The sequence below is a fragment of the Mirounga leonina genome, unplaced genomic scaffold, assembly GCF_011800145.1.
Source record: "Mirounga leonina isolate KUSES-001 unplaced genomic scaffold, KU_Mleo_1.0 Mir_165, whole genome shotgun sequence".
Lineage (NCBI taxonomy): Eukaryota > Metazoa > Chordata > Mammalia > Carnivora > Phocidae > Mirounga > Mirounga leonina.
Window position 1 is genome coordinate 41,432,467 of NW_023270415.1, and position 16,365 is coordinate 41,448,831.

At 37.3% G+C, this 16,365-nt stretch overlaps 2 protein-coding genes across 4 annotated transcripts in view; both read right to left on the reverse strand.

Moving 5' to 3' along the window:
• RAD54B (RAD54 homolog B) overlaps window positions 1-4,775 on the reverse strand; it is a 93,727-nt gene extending 88,952 nt beyond the window's left edge. Inside the window, exon 1 of the mRNA XM_035011536.1 lies at window positions 4,767-4,775. The gene's annotated coding sequence lies outside the window, so the exon portion shown is untranslated. The remainder of the gene's footprint in view (window positions 1-4,766) is intronic.
• Window positions 4,776-9,235: 4,460 nt separating this feature from the next.
• VIRMA (vir like m6A methyltransferase associated) overlaps window positions 9,236-16,365 on the reverse strand; it is a 63,605-nt gene continuing 56,475 nt past the window's right edge. For all 3 annotated transcript variants that reach the window (XM_035011542.1, XM_035011541.1, XM_035011540.1), the window contains 6 exons: window positions 15,789-15,949; window positions 15,133-15,229; window positions 12,648-12,814; window positions 11,851-12,182; window positions 10,472-10,615; window positions 9,236-9,579 (listed from right to left, as the gene is read on the reverse strand). In XM_035011542.1, the coding sequence (XP_034867433.1) occupies window positions 9,425-9,579; window positions 10,472-10,615; window positions 11,851-12,182; window positions 12,648-12,814; window positions 15,133-15,229; window positions 15,789-15,949 (1,056 nt within the window). In that variant the 3' untranslated portion in view covers window positions 9,236-9,424. The remainder of the gene's footprint in view (window positions 9,580-10,471; window positions 10,616-11,850; window positions 12,183-12,647; window positions 12,815-15,132; window positions 15,230-15,788; window positions 15,950-16,365) is intronic.

A 16,365-nucleotide genomic window follows, 5' to 3' on the forward strand; every position in this document is an offset into this window, starting at 1 on the left:
TGTGTTCCCTCTCTCGCTTGGGTCTCTCTCTGTCAAATAAATAAATAAAATATTTTAAAAAGAAAGATGCAAATCTGGGTGTCACAGGACAGCTCTGGGTTGGAAAGTTAGAGGAATCAATATGTAGAAATGCTATTTAAAGTTATACACTGAATGAAGACGAGAGTGTAGTTAAAAAAAAAATCTTCATCCAGGATACAGATATCTTTGGAAACAAATATTTTGATCAATTTTACTTCATTTCTTTCCCTTCTTTAATCATTGAGTAAGTACTAAAATGTTATCCCCACTAAATACTTTTTGTAAGGACATTATACTGAGTCCCCAGGTTCAGTTAACATTAAACCTATCAGAGGTAAAAGCTTCTGTAACTCTTGAGCACTGAGTAATGTATAGAATGTTGAATCATTATATTGTACCCTTAAACTAATATAACACTGTATGTTAATTATGCTTCAATAAAAAATTGTTTTAAGCTTCTGTAACTCTTAATTTTGAATAAATTTTGAATTAACATTATTGGTTATTGGTAGTATTGGTTAATTGATTAGTCAACACCAACATAAGAGCTGAACGTTTCTCCTGGGGGAAGAGTGAAGAGGAGAAAGAGAATTTGGAAACCTCTTTTTACTGTGATTACCCTTCTTTTTTTAGTTGTGTTTATTTCATTTGTCTTTATTTCATTTGTGTAGCCACTACACTTCATCAATTCTGGACTGCTACTTTTTACTTTAACTCTACAATAAATATCTGTAATAACATTTCTCTTCTGACTCATACTCTCCTCCACATCACAGACATTCTGACTTCTGTATTTCAGAATAGATGAGAGAACAGAGGCCCACCAATGATTTAATTTGTTTGTGTCACATAGCACAAGTTAATAAATGGGAAAGGCAGGCTCTTCCCCTAAGTGGCCTGAAGTGATCTCTGAAAATGGTTCGCTATTCACTTGACCCAGAAAACCCTACAAAATCATGCAAACCAAGAGGTTCAAATCTTCGTGTTCACTTTAAGAACACGTGTGAAACTGACCAGGCGATCAAGGATTTGCATATCCAAAAAGTCATCAAAGTAATCTGAAAGATTGACTCTGAAGAAGCAATGTGTGCCATTTCTGTCACTCTAATAGGTGGAGTTGGTAGGTGTGCCCAGGCCAAACAGTGGGGCCGGACCCCGGATCAGTGACCTAAAAACAGTGCTGAATTTTTACTGCAGATGGTTAAAAATGCAGAGTAAAGCTGAACTTAAGGGTTTAGATGTAGATTCTCCAGTCACTGAGCACATCCAGGTGAGAACAAAGCTCCCAAGATGTGGCATAGAACTTACAGGACTTATGGTCAGATTAACCCATACATGAGCTCTCCCTGCCACATTGAAATGATCCTTACTGAAAAAGAGCAGATTGTTCCTAAACCAGAAGAGGAGGTTGCACAAAAGAAAAAGACATCCCAAAAGAAACTGAAACAAAAACTTATGGCCCGAGAGAAAATTCTGCATAAAATAAATGCAAATAAAAGTAAAAACAGGAAAAAAAAAGAATGGGAAAGCCAGTATTAGTGCCTAGCTTTTATAATTTCTGATTTTCCTGCCTTTTCATCGAAATGAGTTTTGGAGATAAAGTTATTGAACAACTTTTTAAAGTTCCACATGCTTATGGACTAATTTTGGATCGTATTTGTTCTACCTGACTTTGGCTTACAGATGAACTTTCTTTTTTTTTTTTTTTTTTAAAGATTTTATTTATTTATTTGACAGAGAGAGACAGCAAGAGAGGGAACAAGCAGGGGGAGTGGGAGAGGGAGAAGCAGGCTTCCCGCTGAGCAGAGAGCCCGATGCGGGGCTCGATCCCAGGACCCTGGGACCATGACCTGAGCCGAAGGCAGATGCTTAGCCATCTGAGCCACCCAGGTGCCCACAGATGAACTCTTTCTGATTCCTTTTTTTTTTTTTTAAAGATTTTATTTATTTATTTGAGAGAGAGAGAATGAGAGACAGAGAGCATGAGAGGGAGGAGAGTCAGAGGGAGAAGCAGACTCCCTGCCGAGCAGGGAGCCCGATGCGGGACTCGATCCCGGGACTCCAGGATCATGACCTGAGCCGAAGGCAGTTCCTTAACCAACTGAGCCACCCAGGCGCCCTCTGATTCCTTATTTAAAGGAAACTGACTTCAGAGGACCCTAAGTTGTTCTAGCAGAGTCAGGTGAAATGTTTAGTCAGAATAAGTAGCTTAACGACTGAGCCACCCAGGCAATTGTACTGTTCCAGGGTTCCCAGAACATTGAAAAGTACCACTCCTAGAGTAGATAACTTAAAGCAGCTTAAGACTTAAGGGGTTTCCATTAGGCCTGCTTTAGTTCAGAGCTTTAACAAAACATTCCCAAAGCGTCTCTTAGCAAACAAAGAGATCTTCATTTGGAAATAACATACAGTTTTTCAACTCAAATCATTTAAGATTCATTAACTTGAAAAAAATAATTAAAAGAATAAAAAGGGGAATCTGGCTGGCTCAGTCCAGAGAGCATGCAACTTTTGATCTCCAAGTACACCTTCCCTCCTCTTCCTCTACTCCCCATCCCTGCATCCTACACTGGCCAGACTACTCCCAGTATTTCTTGCATATTTGTATCATCTACCACCTCCTTATATTTAAAAATTTTTACCACATGCCCCTAAGTATCCCAGGCATTATTAGAAACTGGACTATCTTCCCTTAGAATCTATGTTACAAGACCATTATAAAAGTGTCCCCAAACTAAAAATCTCCCTAAAATCCACATCAAAATGCTTTAGTAGAGCTATAAATTGGTATAGCTCCATTCCCATAACTTCCCATTATTTCTCAAGCAGGCACTAATTTCTAGGACTTCAGAAATAACAAGTATGTCATATTTAGTATACTTTTTTTACAGGCAGTAGAGGTTCTCATTTAAAATAATATTGCTCTATACATCAAAAAAGAAAAAAATCAAATACAGACTTTATTTAATCTTTAAAACCTAGTGAGGTAGATAAGGTAGATAGATTTAGGACCAGAGGTTAAAGTTTATTAAAGTTGCACAGCTAATAGATGATAAAGCTGGTTCTCAAATCCAGGCTTTTTGGTGCCAAAGAATTCTAGCATTTAGCATCATGTCCTATCACAGATTTACTTGGTAAATTTTACCATCTCAAATGAAAGTAAGTTTTTATAGTAATCCAGTTCCAATTTCTAAAATAGAGTATCAAACTCTTCAGGATAGGACCCTCTGGCCACATTTTGCCCTGCACTTGCATTTTATTTGGTTCAGATGTTATTAATTGCCACATTTGAAAATTGTTTACACAATAATCTAGATTTTTGGCTTCTCTTTAAAAGAATCAGAAGCACATTCATTAGCATGGCTACTGTTAAAAATAGAAAATAACAGGGCGCCTGGGTGGCTCAGTTGGTTAAGCGACTGCCTTCGGCTCAGGTCATGATCCTGGAGTCCCGGGATCGAGTCCCATATCGGGCTCCTTGCTCAGCAGGGGGTCTGCTTCTCCCTCTGACCCTCCCCCCTCTCATGTGCTCTCTCTCTCTCTCATTTTCTCTCTCAAATAAATAAATAAAATCTTTAAAAAAAATAGAAAATAACAAGAGTTGGTGAGGATGTGGAGAAATTGGAATCCTTGTTGATAGAAATGGAAAATTGTGCAGGTACCATGCAAAACAGTATGGCAGTTCCTAAGAAAATTTAAAAGGGAATTATATGATCCAGCAATCTTACTTCTGTGGATATACCCAAACGAATTGAAAGTAGGGTCTTAAGCAGATATTTGTACACCCATGTTCTTAGCAGCATTATAAGTGGAAGCAACTCAAGTATCTACTGATAGAGGAATGAACAATAACAACAACAAAATGTGGTATATACATACAATGGAGTATCATCAGCCTCTAAAAAGAAGAAAATTTTGGCATACTACAAGATGGGTGAAACTTGAGGGTATTATACTAAGTGAAATAAGCCAGTGACAAAAGACAAATACCACTTAGATGATTATCTAGTCAAATTCATAGAGACAGAAAGTAGAATAGTGGTTTCCAGGGGCTGGAGGAAGAGTGGACTGAGGAGTTGTTAAACGGTATATAGTTTCAGATTTGCAACCTGCAAAAGTCTGGGATATTGGTTATACAACAACGTAAATATACTTAACACTACTGAACTATACACTAAAAACCAGTTAAGATGGTAAATTGTGTTTGACCACAAATAATATTTTTTAATTATAAGATAAAATTTAAAACATTTTTTTTAAAGAAGTCAGAAGATGTGTCAGCATTGGACCTAGTTTCCTTAAACACTGCAGGCAATCTCCAGGGCCACCTGCTTCAACTCTCCCAATTTCCTCCTGGTACTGAGGCCAAAATGCCAATTGACAACTCTTCTCCAGTTTTCACTGTCTGTTCTTCAGCTGGTTCTCACATTTCTGTTACTTTCCAGGCCACTGCTAGTAGTTGAGTGCATCCTTTTCTCTAGCTTATGAGTCTACAGGACCCTTATAAAATCTAGCTAATTCCTAATCTGTCCTATGAATTTAAAATTAAAATCACAATTTTTTTCATCTTATCTAGTCTTTATGCAAAAACAATTCCAAAGATGTTATTTATGGTCTAACATACAATTCTAATGTCAAGTCTTTCTTTTTTTAGCTATTTTAAAAATACTTTTGAAACTCCAGTTTGAAATGTACTGATTGGATTATTCAAAAACTCTTGAGTTGTTCTATGTTTATACACTTACCTATTAACTTTAAAAATTTTTGTTTACATGAGTGTTTCTTCCATTAGATTGTGATCCTCTGGAGGGCAGAAAATAGATCTTATTCATCCTTATATTCCCCAGGCTGTCCTAGGGTGTATGGAACACAGTAGATGCTCAGGAGACATACCCTCATTCTTACATTCTCAATCTGCAGGTTTTTGTATTTTTATACAAAGCAAAAAGACTAAACTAATGGAACTTGCTACTGTTTCACATACGGATTACTACCAGAAATACGGTTTTTAAGAAGCACGCAATATTTCAGAGCATTTCTTTTTTTTCTTTTTTCTTTTTTTTTTAGTAATCTCTACACTCCGAAACCATGACCCCAAGATCAAGAATCCCCTGCCCCTCGGGTGCCTGGGTGGCTCAGATGGTTAAGCGTCTGCCTTTGGCTCAGGTCATGATCCCAGCGGGGAGCCTGCTTCTCCCTCTGCCTCTGCCTCTCTCTCTCTTTCATGAATAAATAAAATTAAATTAAATTAAAATAAAATAAAATAAAAAAGAATCACATGCTCTTCTAAGCCAGCCAGGTGCCCCTCTTTTTTCTTTTTAAAAATACTTTAGTTTTAAGTAATCTCTACACCCAACATGGGGCTCAAACTCACAAACCCGACATTAAGAGCCACATGCTCTATTGACTGAGCCAGCCAGGCGCCCCTCTGTTTTATTCTTTTTTTTTTTTTTTCAGATTTTATTTATTTATTTGACAGAGAGACAGTGAGAGAGGGAACACAAGCAGAAGGAGTGGGAGAGGGAGAAGCAAGCCTTCCTGCGGAGCAGGGAGCCGGATGTAGGTCTCGATCCCAGGACCATGGGATCATTACCTGAGCTGAAGGCAGATGCTTAACGACTGAACCACCCAGGTGCCCGTTTTTCAGATTTCTATTTATTTATTTGAAAGAGAGAGAGCACAAGTGGGGCAGAGGGGCAGAGAGAGGGAGAAGCAAACTCCCTGCCGAGCAGGAAGCCCAATGCAGGCCTCGATCCCAGGGCTCTGGGATCATGACCTGAGCCAAAGGCAGATGCTTAACCAACTGAGCCACCCAGGCACCCCTCTTATTCTTATTAAAGAAATACGAATCATTCTATCAATGATTTAACTCATTAACTCAATAACTCCTTGTATTATATACTAAATAGAATAAGTTTTATTCTCAAAGTTATTCTCCATTTTCATTAATTTCTAAGTACCATTCAAAACTTCTCCTGGGGGCGCCTGAGTGGCTCAGCCGGTTAAGCGTCTGCCTTCAGCTCAGGTCATGGTCCCAGGGTCCTGGGATCGAGCCCCGCATCGGGCTCCCTGCTAGGCAGGAAGCCTGCTTCTCCCTCTCCCGCTCCCCCTGCTTGTGTTCCCTCTCTCCTGTCTCTTTCTCTGTCAAATAAATAAATAAAATCTTAAAAAAAAACTTCTCCTGAAATGTCTTATGTAAAACAACATAGTTTTGCAAATAACACATACACCTATTCCACCAAAGTACATATAAAATTGATTTTCTAATATTTTTGAAGGTATGTGGTCTTCCATACAGATCTAAATATATATGACAGCAACCATCCCTGAGTTATCTGTCTGGCTCACTTCTGAAATAAAAGAAACAGAATGTTAAGCCTTTGGATTTCCACTTCTATATGATAAATTAATTTTGATCTTTAATCTCATTCAACCTAAAAAGTAGCTTCATACGGGGAAATCGGAGGGGTGGACGAACCATGAGAGACGATGGACTCTGAAAAACAAACTGAGGGTTCTAGAGGGGAGGGGGGTGGGAGGATGGGTTAGCCTGGTGGTGGGTATTGAGGAGGGCACATTCTGCATGGAGCACTGGGTGTTATGCACAAACAATGAATCATGGAACACTTCATCTAGAACTAATGATGTAATGTATGGGGATTAACATAAGAATAAAAAAAAAATTGGTGCTTTTAACCACTAAAAAAAAAAAAAAAAAAGTAGCTTCATACCTCTCCAAGATATAAAAAAGAGGTTAAGAATTAGGAGCTAGTCATCCTGGTTTTAAATCCTGTTTCTATCATTTTCGAGTCAAGCTCCTCAGCTTTCTCCATCTATAAAATCATGGTATACCCCCTTTGCTAGATTGTTATAAAAAATGAGTGATATATGCATGAAAGAAATAGTCAACATGTTATATCTAAGACTTTTAATTACTGGGGCGCCTGTGTGGCTCAGTTGAGCATCTGTCCTCAGTTGGGTCATGATCTCAGAGTCCTGGGATTTGAGCCCCTGGGATCAACCCCACATAGGGCTCCCTGCTGAAGGGAATTTGCTTCTCTCTCCTCCTCTGTTCCCCTCCCCCCCACCCAGTTTGTGCTCTTGCTCTCTCACAAATAAAATCTTAAAAAAAAAAGGGGGGGGCGGTGCCTGGGTGGCTCAGTCGTTAAGCATGTGCCTTCAGCTCAGGTCATGGTCCCAGCGTCCTGAGATCGAGCCCCACATCAGGATCCCTGCTCAGCGGGAAGCCTGCTTCTCCCTCTCCCACTCCCCCTGCTTGTGTTCCCTCTCTCGCTGTGTCTCTTTCTTTCAAATAAATAAATAAATAAAATCTTAAAAAAAAAAAAGACAATTACTCAGAACACTAAATTTGCCCGGTATTAATTTGTATTTGTTAATAATTTATTACTTTGGCTGGCCTGAATTATTGGGCATTAACCTAAGACAAACAGCAGAAACAACTGAGATTATATTCAATTTAAAGCTAAAAAACAAACCAGGTAATTATGTATCTATACATATATCCATGTTATTATTTAAGAAATTCAGTTACTTTATTTAAGAAATGCAGTTACTTTAAAAAACAACTATTTTTTCATGTACTTATGTCAGACATTAGGAACAAACTTTGAATTCTAATGTGGAAAATACATCTTCAGGGGCGTCTGAGTGGCTCAGTTGTTAAGCGTCTGCCTTCGGCTCAGGTCATGATCCCAAGGTCCTGGGATCGAGCCCTGCATCAGGCTCCCTGCTCTGCGGGAAGCCTGCTTCTCCCTCTCCCACTCCCTCTGCTTGTGTTCCCTCTTTTGCTGTGTCTCTCTCTGTCAAATAAATAAATAAAATCTTAAAAAAAAGAAAAGAAAAGAAAATACATCTTCAGAGAATGAACTCATTAGGTTTCAGGATTGAAAGAGTTTTAGGTTATCTTGGATTTTTTGAGGCCATTGGTTATGAAAAGATTTCCATTACCTTTTGCTTGAATCAGAACCTTTAGAGCTGAGATTTTTTTTTTTTTTTTTATCTTTTCTTTAAAGTATTTTCCAAACATACTTTGTACTCTCACAAATAGTTTGGCAAACAGTGATAAAGGGATGGCATGAGATTCACACACTCCTTTGTTGTTTAAGAACTCTATTTTTTGCCACTTATATAGGCTAAGTGTGTTAAGATACCTCTTGGGGAAAATATGGCTATTTCCTCAAAGTTAAAACCTTCATTTCTGTACATAAAGTCCAGATTTTATTAGATGTTTCTGATTCTCAAAAGACCACTATTGGGCTATGTCTCATTTAGGCTTAATAAAATTGCATAATGAAATAGCATAAGTAGGTATAAAAGTGAAACACAAAGTATGTACATATTTTTCTTTTTTTTCCCCCATACATACTTCTTCCAAATGTAAAGAAGAGTGTCATATTTCTTTTGGTACAGCCAAAAAGATTTCCAAAACTGTACCACCAGGGCACCCTAGTAAATTAACACAAATACCACATGGTATTTTAAGTTTTTAAGAGAAACATAACTGTTAGACACAACACAAACTACTGGCTCAAGGTACTTTACATCTTCAGTATTAGATAACAGTAAATTTTTCTATGACAGTGTATCTTTGCAAAACCAGGTTTTCAATAGTTGTGATAAAAAATACTGTGCGAAAAGCATAGTGGAAGAGAAAATGATACTGATGGTGTCCAAGCTGATTCCAAGGTTTGAGAAGTTGGCAGTGTTCACAGTTACTCATGGTTATGATAGAAATTCTTACTAAGGGGGCACCTGGGTGGCTCAGTCGTTAAGTGTCTGCCTTCAGCTCAGGTCATGATTCCAGGGTCCTGGGATCGAGCCCCGCATCGGGCTCCTGCTCTGCGGGGAGCCTGCTTCTCCCTCTCCCACTCCCCCCGCTTGTGTTCCCTCTCTCGCTGTGTCTCTCTCTGTCAAATAAATAAATAAAATCTTTAAAAAAAAAAAAGAAATTCTTACAAAGTTGTTTGGACCCAACTGTTAATAAATGGAAATATTAGGTATTTCTTTTGGCTTAGATGTGTTATGAAAAAATTACTGCAACACTAAAGGGTACGATGAGCTGAGAAAGTATTGGGGGCATCTGTGGCATAGGCAAAAATACACTAAAACCAAAGTCACTTCATTGTTCATTTTCTACCTAAGAAATTCTGTAAATAGTTATATATGAGAGGGAAAAAATATATACAAACATACATACAAAGTCTGGATTTTTATTGAAATCTTGTGTTAGGTATCAAACAAAATCTGCTTTCTTCAGATAAAAATATTCTCTCAGATGTCTCCAGATAACTGCTAGGTCTAAGTTGGTCCTTTAATGTCTTATTTTATTTTTATCGTCCTCATGAAATGTTCATATACAGTCAGGATGTTCCCAAAAGAATTTTTATCGTGTAAAGGATCGCACATGACGACCTCTACCACTGCCTCCACTAACAAACTTTCCTCTTGAGCCTCCACTGCCACTATTTGCACTTGCCCAGGAAGGTCCAAGACCCCCACGACCTCTGGAAGCACGGTCACGGGGACTTGGGCGGTAGCCTATAAAAGAAAGAATATAGTTTTTAGTCATAACATCCTTTCCTTTCCCACTACAGAAATAGTAATCTATAAAACTGAACTCAAATTAAGACAGGAGTTACTCTTTGCTCCTTTAAAATCCACGTGCAGGTCCTCTGAATGTGGTGAAGACTGCTAAATTGTCCACTTTAAATAGATAAATTTTATGATATGTGAGAATTATATCTCAAATAAAGCTGTTATAAAAAAGAAAGTGCATTTGAAACCAAAAGCTACTTCTGATCAGGAGTTCCAGACTTGATATAGTAGTGTTTTAGGAAAAACAGGTTACAAGCCTACACACACAAGACAATATTGTAAACAAAAATAGAATATACTGTATGAAGATATCTCTATTATTGAAATACTTTGGTAAAAAAGGTACCTTAAGGATTAGCTTTCATTATTGAAATATAAAAAGAGAGCATGGGACGCCTGGATGGCTCAGTCTGTTAAGTGTCCAACTCTTGGTTTCAGCTCAGGTCATGATCTCGAGGGATCGAGCCCTGTGTTGGGCTCTGTGCTCAGTACGGAGTCAGCTTGAGAGTCTCTTTCCCTTTCCCTCTCCCCCTCCTGCTCATCCTCTCTCTCTCTCAAATAAATAAATAAAATTTTTTAAGATTACAAAAAACAGAGCACATCACTGTGAAACTGCTCAGATTATACACATAGTTCAGAATCCAGAATTTTGATTATTCCTACAGGAAATATACACTGGGCATTCATCTGCATATATAAAATTAAATTGCCTTTAGAATAATAAGTCTACATTCTAAAATATTCTCTCCCAGAATGAGAGTATAGGATATCCAACAATTTGAAAAGGAGGATTCACCTCCCTTTCTCAGCAATATCAACTAGGAAGGATGTATACCTGTAGAACTAAGTGGCCGTAATGGTGGAAGAGGGCCCCTGTTAAAGTTGCTCTGGCCGCCTCGACTTTCATTGTAAGTTCCTCGAGGAGTATTCTGAGCACTCCAACTGGAGCCTCTTGTTCCCTCCCGACGACTGTAGTTTCCTAAACACAGATAACACAATCAAGATCTCTACTTCAGTTGGATTAAAAAAGATTCGACACTTGGGGCGCCTGGGTGACTCAGTCGGTTAAGTATCTGCCTTCGGCTCAGGTCATGATCTTGGGGTTCTGGGATGGAGCCCCACGTATAATTTAAAGTATAATTTCTACAAGTACACTCAGTTTCTAAAATCTTGAAGTGTTTTTTAAACAGGAACAATGTTTAATAAACCACAGAAGCAAAAAATATCATGCAGTAAATAAAAGCAGCCACCTTTAACAATCCATAAAATAAGTTTTGTGTTTTTTTGTTAAATTCCACAACAGTACCTTTAAAAAGAAACAAGATTTGTGTTTAAAGCTCTGCTGTGCAGTGGTCTCCCTGGTTCCCATATGGAGGGTGGTATTTTGAAATAGGTATGACACAGGTGTACAATGTTGGAAATGGAATTCATTAACAGATAAAATCTTGAAGCAATTTAAAACAGATTAAATGGGGTGCCTGGCTGGCTCAGTCGGTAAAGCATGCAACTTTTGATCTTGGGGTAGTGGGTTTGAGTCCCACGTTGGGTGTAGAGATTACTTAAACATAAAATCTAAAAAAAAAAAAAAAACAAACCCCGAAAAACAGATTAAATGTAACATCAAGAAGCAAGTAGATAAGAGACTCAATGGTGAACTACCCAAAGAATCCTAAGAGGGGTGCCTAGGTGGCTCAGTTGGTTAAACCTCTGCCTTCAGCTCAGGTCATGATCCTAGGGTCCTGGGATGGAGCCCCATGCCCGGCTCCCTGCTCAGCAGGGAGCCTGCTTTTCCCTCTCCCCACTGCTCGTGCTCTCTCTCTCTCACTATCCACCCCCAAATGAATAAATAAAATCTTAAAAAAAAAAAAATCGTAAAGAAATTGTTGGTAAGCAGAACAGTATACTACTACTCAGAATGTATAGATACTACTCAGAAAGGATAAACACAATTCCCAATGTGAAAAGGAAAATATTTGGCCAACTAACTTCTTTTAAACTTATCACTAAACAGGCAATTAATTAAATATTAACTTAAAAAAGCCTTTTTCTACCCAATAGAGTACTTTGCAAATAGTTACCACTGGTCTGAGGTAGTAGCTTAATTGTAGTAACTGAAAAATACTTTATCTGAATCACTTACATCTAAATCACTTCTATTCAACGTTCTAATATTCCAATACTCTGACCCTTAGAAAACATACGTTAAGTAGTCACCTTTTGAAGCAGGTGGTGTGAAAAACCTATTCTGACTGTGAAAAGCACCCCGTCCTCCTCGATTGCCTGAAAATCCACCACGAGAAGAAATCTTCTGTGATACTTTAAGTGGCCGTTTGGGTGGGGGTATTCCATCTTGAGGGACCACTTCTTTACTCTCAGCCGCAACAAAGTCATCGACATGCATAGATGGTGGTCTGCTTGTGTTCTGCTTCCTCTGACGAAAAATATCATGGGGTCGTATACCCTGTCCAAATCCTCCCCTGCCCCTTCCTCTTGGTGGTGGCACAACATGAGCTCGTTTGGCAGGTTCAATGTATTCAGATTTCCCACTATTAAAACAAAAACACTCCATGAAAACTTTTTCTTTTTTTTTTTTTTCATATTTCAGGTGAATATGTAAGTCAATGTTTGCAATACTGAAAACTACATTTCAATTATTTCTTCATTCAGTTGTGTTAATGTTGCAAGTATCTCTATTACTCTCCAGGGATACACAACAAAACTAGCTAAGAACGGTACTCACATTTTATTGATATGACTAACAATTATTTAAAATAATCCAGTTCACCACTTGTTCAAACCATCCAAACTCTCATAAAGTAGAACAATGTAACAAATGTACTGGGTATATCCTGGCCAAAGTATTATCTCTAAAAAAATTCCAAACAATATTCATGATTCAAGTATTACATCACCTTCCTTTTTTCTCTATAGTTATGTGTCTATCTTAAAGTACATTACAATAAATAAGCTTCCATGACCATGATCAAGATCTTCAGTAGAATAAATTTTACCTTGAAGTTATGAAGGTCTCATGCTTGTGCTTCCCAAGTTTGAATCCTTTAGTAGTCTTAGTTCTTCCTGGAGATGATGGTTCTGACAAAAATGAGCGCTCTAATTCTGAATGCAAGTCAAAGTCACTACAGCATTTTTCAGAGAGCTCAATTAAGTCAACTTTCACCTGCAGTGATAAAAATTAAACAAAATGAGAAATACATCTTAAATGTAATTAGTAATGTAACATTTGATTACAGAAATTCATATTTCCTATAGATTATATTTAACTCTTACAATAAATAAATTATAGGTCTGCCCCTTTCCATCATCCTTTCTCTTTTTTTTTCTAAAGATTATTTTTAAGTAATCTTTACATCCAACATGGGGTTTGAACTCACAACCCCAAGATCAAGAGTTGCATGCTCCACCAACTAAGCCAGCGAGGCACCCCTTTCCATCACCTTTTCAAAAAGCAACATCATTGGTAGTTAAAGAAAAAATCTTGGAATTCAGCTGCATTTTGGGGTGGGGTGGGGTGGCATTCCTCCTCAAAGAAGGGCTGTTAATTTTGGGAGACCTCTGCTATCTGACAAGGAACTCAGGATTTATCTATAAAAATTAACAAAGTAGCATCTCCAGAACTCTTCCAAAACAACCTGAAAATAACATATTTTGTAAGCCTTGTATAGTCACAATATCTATAATAAAAGGATTCTGTGCCACAGTTCTCAAAGTTCTATGCATTAAATGAGGGTCCAACCTAACTTTATTTCCAGGGTAATAAAAATTATGTTTCCTTAAGTTTTGTTGTTTTTTTTTTAAAGATTTTATTTATTTATTTGACAGAGAAAGACACAGCGAGAGAGGGAACACAAACGGGGAGTGGGAGAGGGAGAAGCAGACTCCCTGCCAAGCAGGGAGCCCGATGCGGGACTCGATCCCGGGACTCCAGGATCATGACCTGAGCCGAAGGCAGTCGCTTATCCAACTGAGCCACCCAGGTGCCCTGTTTCCTTAAGTTTTATTTAAATTTAGCAAACCTAAAAGACCCCAAATTTTCTAAACCATGTAAAGTTACAATCTTCATTGCAAGATAGTTGCGTTTCAACATAAAAGTTATAAAACAACTTCTAACACAAATATTTTAGATCTGTGATACTAAATATGGTAGCCATTAACCACATGTGCCTATTTAAATTTAAATTAATTAAAATTAAATCAAAAATAAAATTCAGTTCCTTAGTTATACTAGCAACAGTTCATTATTCAACAGTCACATAAAGTTAATGGCTACTGTAGGACAGGGCAGATTACTGAACATTTGTTACTGCATAAAATTCTATTGGACAGAGAAGTTCTAAAAAATCACTGAACAATTTACACTAAAGGAGAAATTAATTTTCTTTTTAAATTTTTAAGTAAGCTCTATGCCCAACGTGGAATTTGAACTCACAACCCCAAGATCAAGAGTCACATGGTGGGGATGCCTGGGTGGCTCAGTTGATTAAGCGTCTGACTCTTGATTTTAGCTCAGGTCATGATCTCAGGGTCCTGGGATCGAGCCCTGTGTTGGGCTTCCCAGCTCAGTGGGGAGTCTGTTTCTCCCTCTCCCTCTGCCTCTGCCACTCCCTTGCTTGTGCTCTCTTGCTTGCTCTCTCTCAAAAAAATAAATAAAATCTAAAAAAAAAAGTCACATGCTCTACTGACTAAGCTATACAGGCACTCCAAGAGAAATTAATTCTTTAATGCAATTTAAATAAAACTTTATGCGATATTTTTAAAAAAGGGAAAGGAGCCCTCAATATACTAAATATACCTTAAATGTAAAGTAAACAATTCTTTTAGTCTCGTGTGCAATGAGACATGATAAATACTAATAATTTTTGGACCAGAGAATATCCAAATATATCTATTTTTTTGATCAAGGGAAAAAAAAACAATATATGGTACAATAATATGTAACTGAAATCATCCTCCCTAATACAGCTCTGAGAAGCATAAATCAGGGTGCTTTAAATTTTAAATGTTTAATTATACTCTTACCTGTCCACAGCATTATGTTTAAGAATATGAATTCCCATTTGTACCTATATTATTTTAATGAATTGATTCTTTACATTTCCCCCAAATTAAGAGCAGATTGCCAAAATACCATTCCTCTCCTTAAACCCCAAAACAGGAATAAACTAATTTTGTAGAATACTTTTCTCTATTCTATACCCTACAAATATAAGAAAACAAAGTGCTTCAGGGTACTTAGGCAAAAACATAATTTTTCCCTAAAAAAATCTCATTCTCAAATATACAGATCACTAACTAGAAAGAACTAAATGTTCTAGACACCATTAGTGGGCAACTGATATAAAAATAATGCAGGACTAGTCCCCAAATGGGCTTTTAACAGCCATATGCTATCTAACTTATTTTAGTGCTAATACACACAAAAAGCAAAAAAATCAACAATAACTTTTTTCTAATATTTAGTAATAAAATTACTTATACCAAATCCAGATCTGTATCAATCTCTTCAGCCTGAAATGGGGTAAACCACATGGATTTCAACTGATCATCCATGACATCAGCTAGCACATATGCAGTCCTAGAACAAGAAAGGTATTTGGTAAAACACAGAATTCCAAAATCAAATATTTTAGCTTATCTTCTAAGCAAAATCCTTGGAAGGTACAATTAAAAACGGTACTCTCACCTCAAAACTATTAGTAAAATTAGTACTTAAAAACCGAGTTTATTACATTGTACCAATGGGTACAGAAACTGTGTGTTTACTTTTTCTAAATTTAGGGAATAATTCCATCAAACTGAAGATCATTATGCTTCGTAAGTACAGTGCTCCAAATCAAGAGGCATATAACCTCTAGAACAGGGATCAGTAAACTATGGCCCCTATTCTGAAAGTCTGCTTGTGTACAGCCTATAAGCTAGAAATGGTTTATTTTTTTTTTTAAAGTTTTTTTAAGAAGCCATAAGAAACAAACAAGACGCTACAGAGGAATATGCAACAGAGGCTGAATGTCACCTACAAAGCCTAGGATTTTTATTATCTGGCCCTTTACAGAAAAATAGTTTGCTGGCCCTCTTTAGATCCCAGTCATTAAGTACACATTATCTACTAAGCCACAAAACATTCCTTGTTTTACCTATTGTTAAACAGATTCTGGAGAGATTCTGGAGCTGAAAGTACTGGTTCTACATCCTGGTCACCAAGAGGTAAAGGATCACCAGATGACTCCAGCATCTGCTTAAGTCCAACTACATTGTCCAACAAAGAATCCAGATTGTCATCATCTTTTGAATGTTCCTAGATAGAGACAAAAGCAGAATAAGATGATGCAGGTAAAACTCAAACATTTATGCCCATAATCTACTGATTCTTTAATAGAAAATATTTTTTGATTACTAAGAAATTTGGAACACTGTCAAAAACTTATCAACTTAATATTAAACATGTTCAAATAAAACAAACATGAAAAACACTTGTCATTTTATTTCTAAAGAATGGTAACAGGGGGTGCCCTGCATTCAAACAATAGATAATTCAAAAACTACTGCCTTCTTCCTTAAGATTCATAATAGTATGGAGGACTTCACCCCAAATTATTAATTCAAAGAGTATTTCAAACTTTATAAGCATCCAACTGAGGGTTCACTATTTAAAAAGGTCACTATGAAAAACTTGTACTAGTCAAAGAGAAAAGAAAATGTATCTTGGGAATG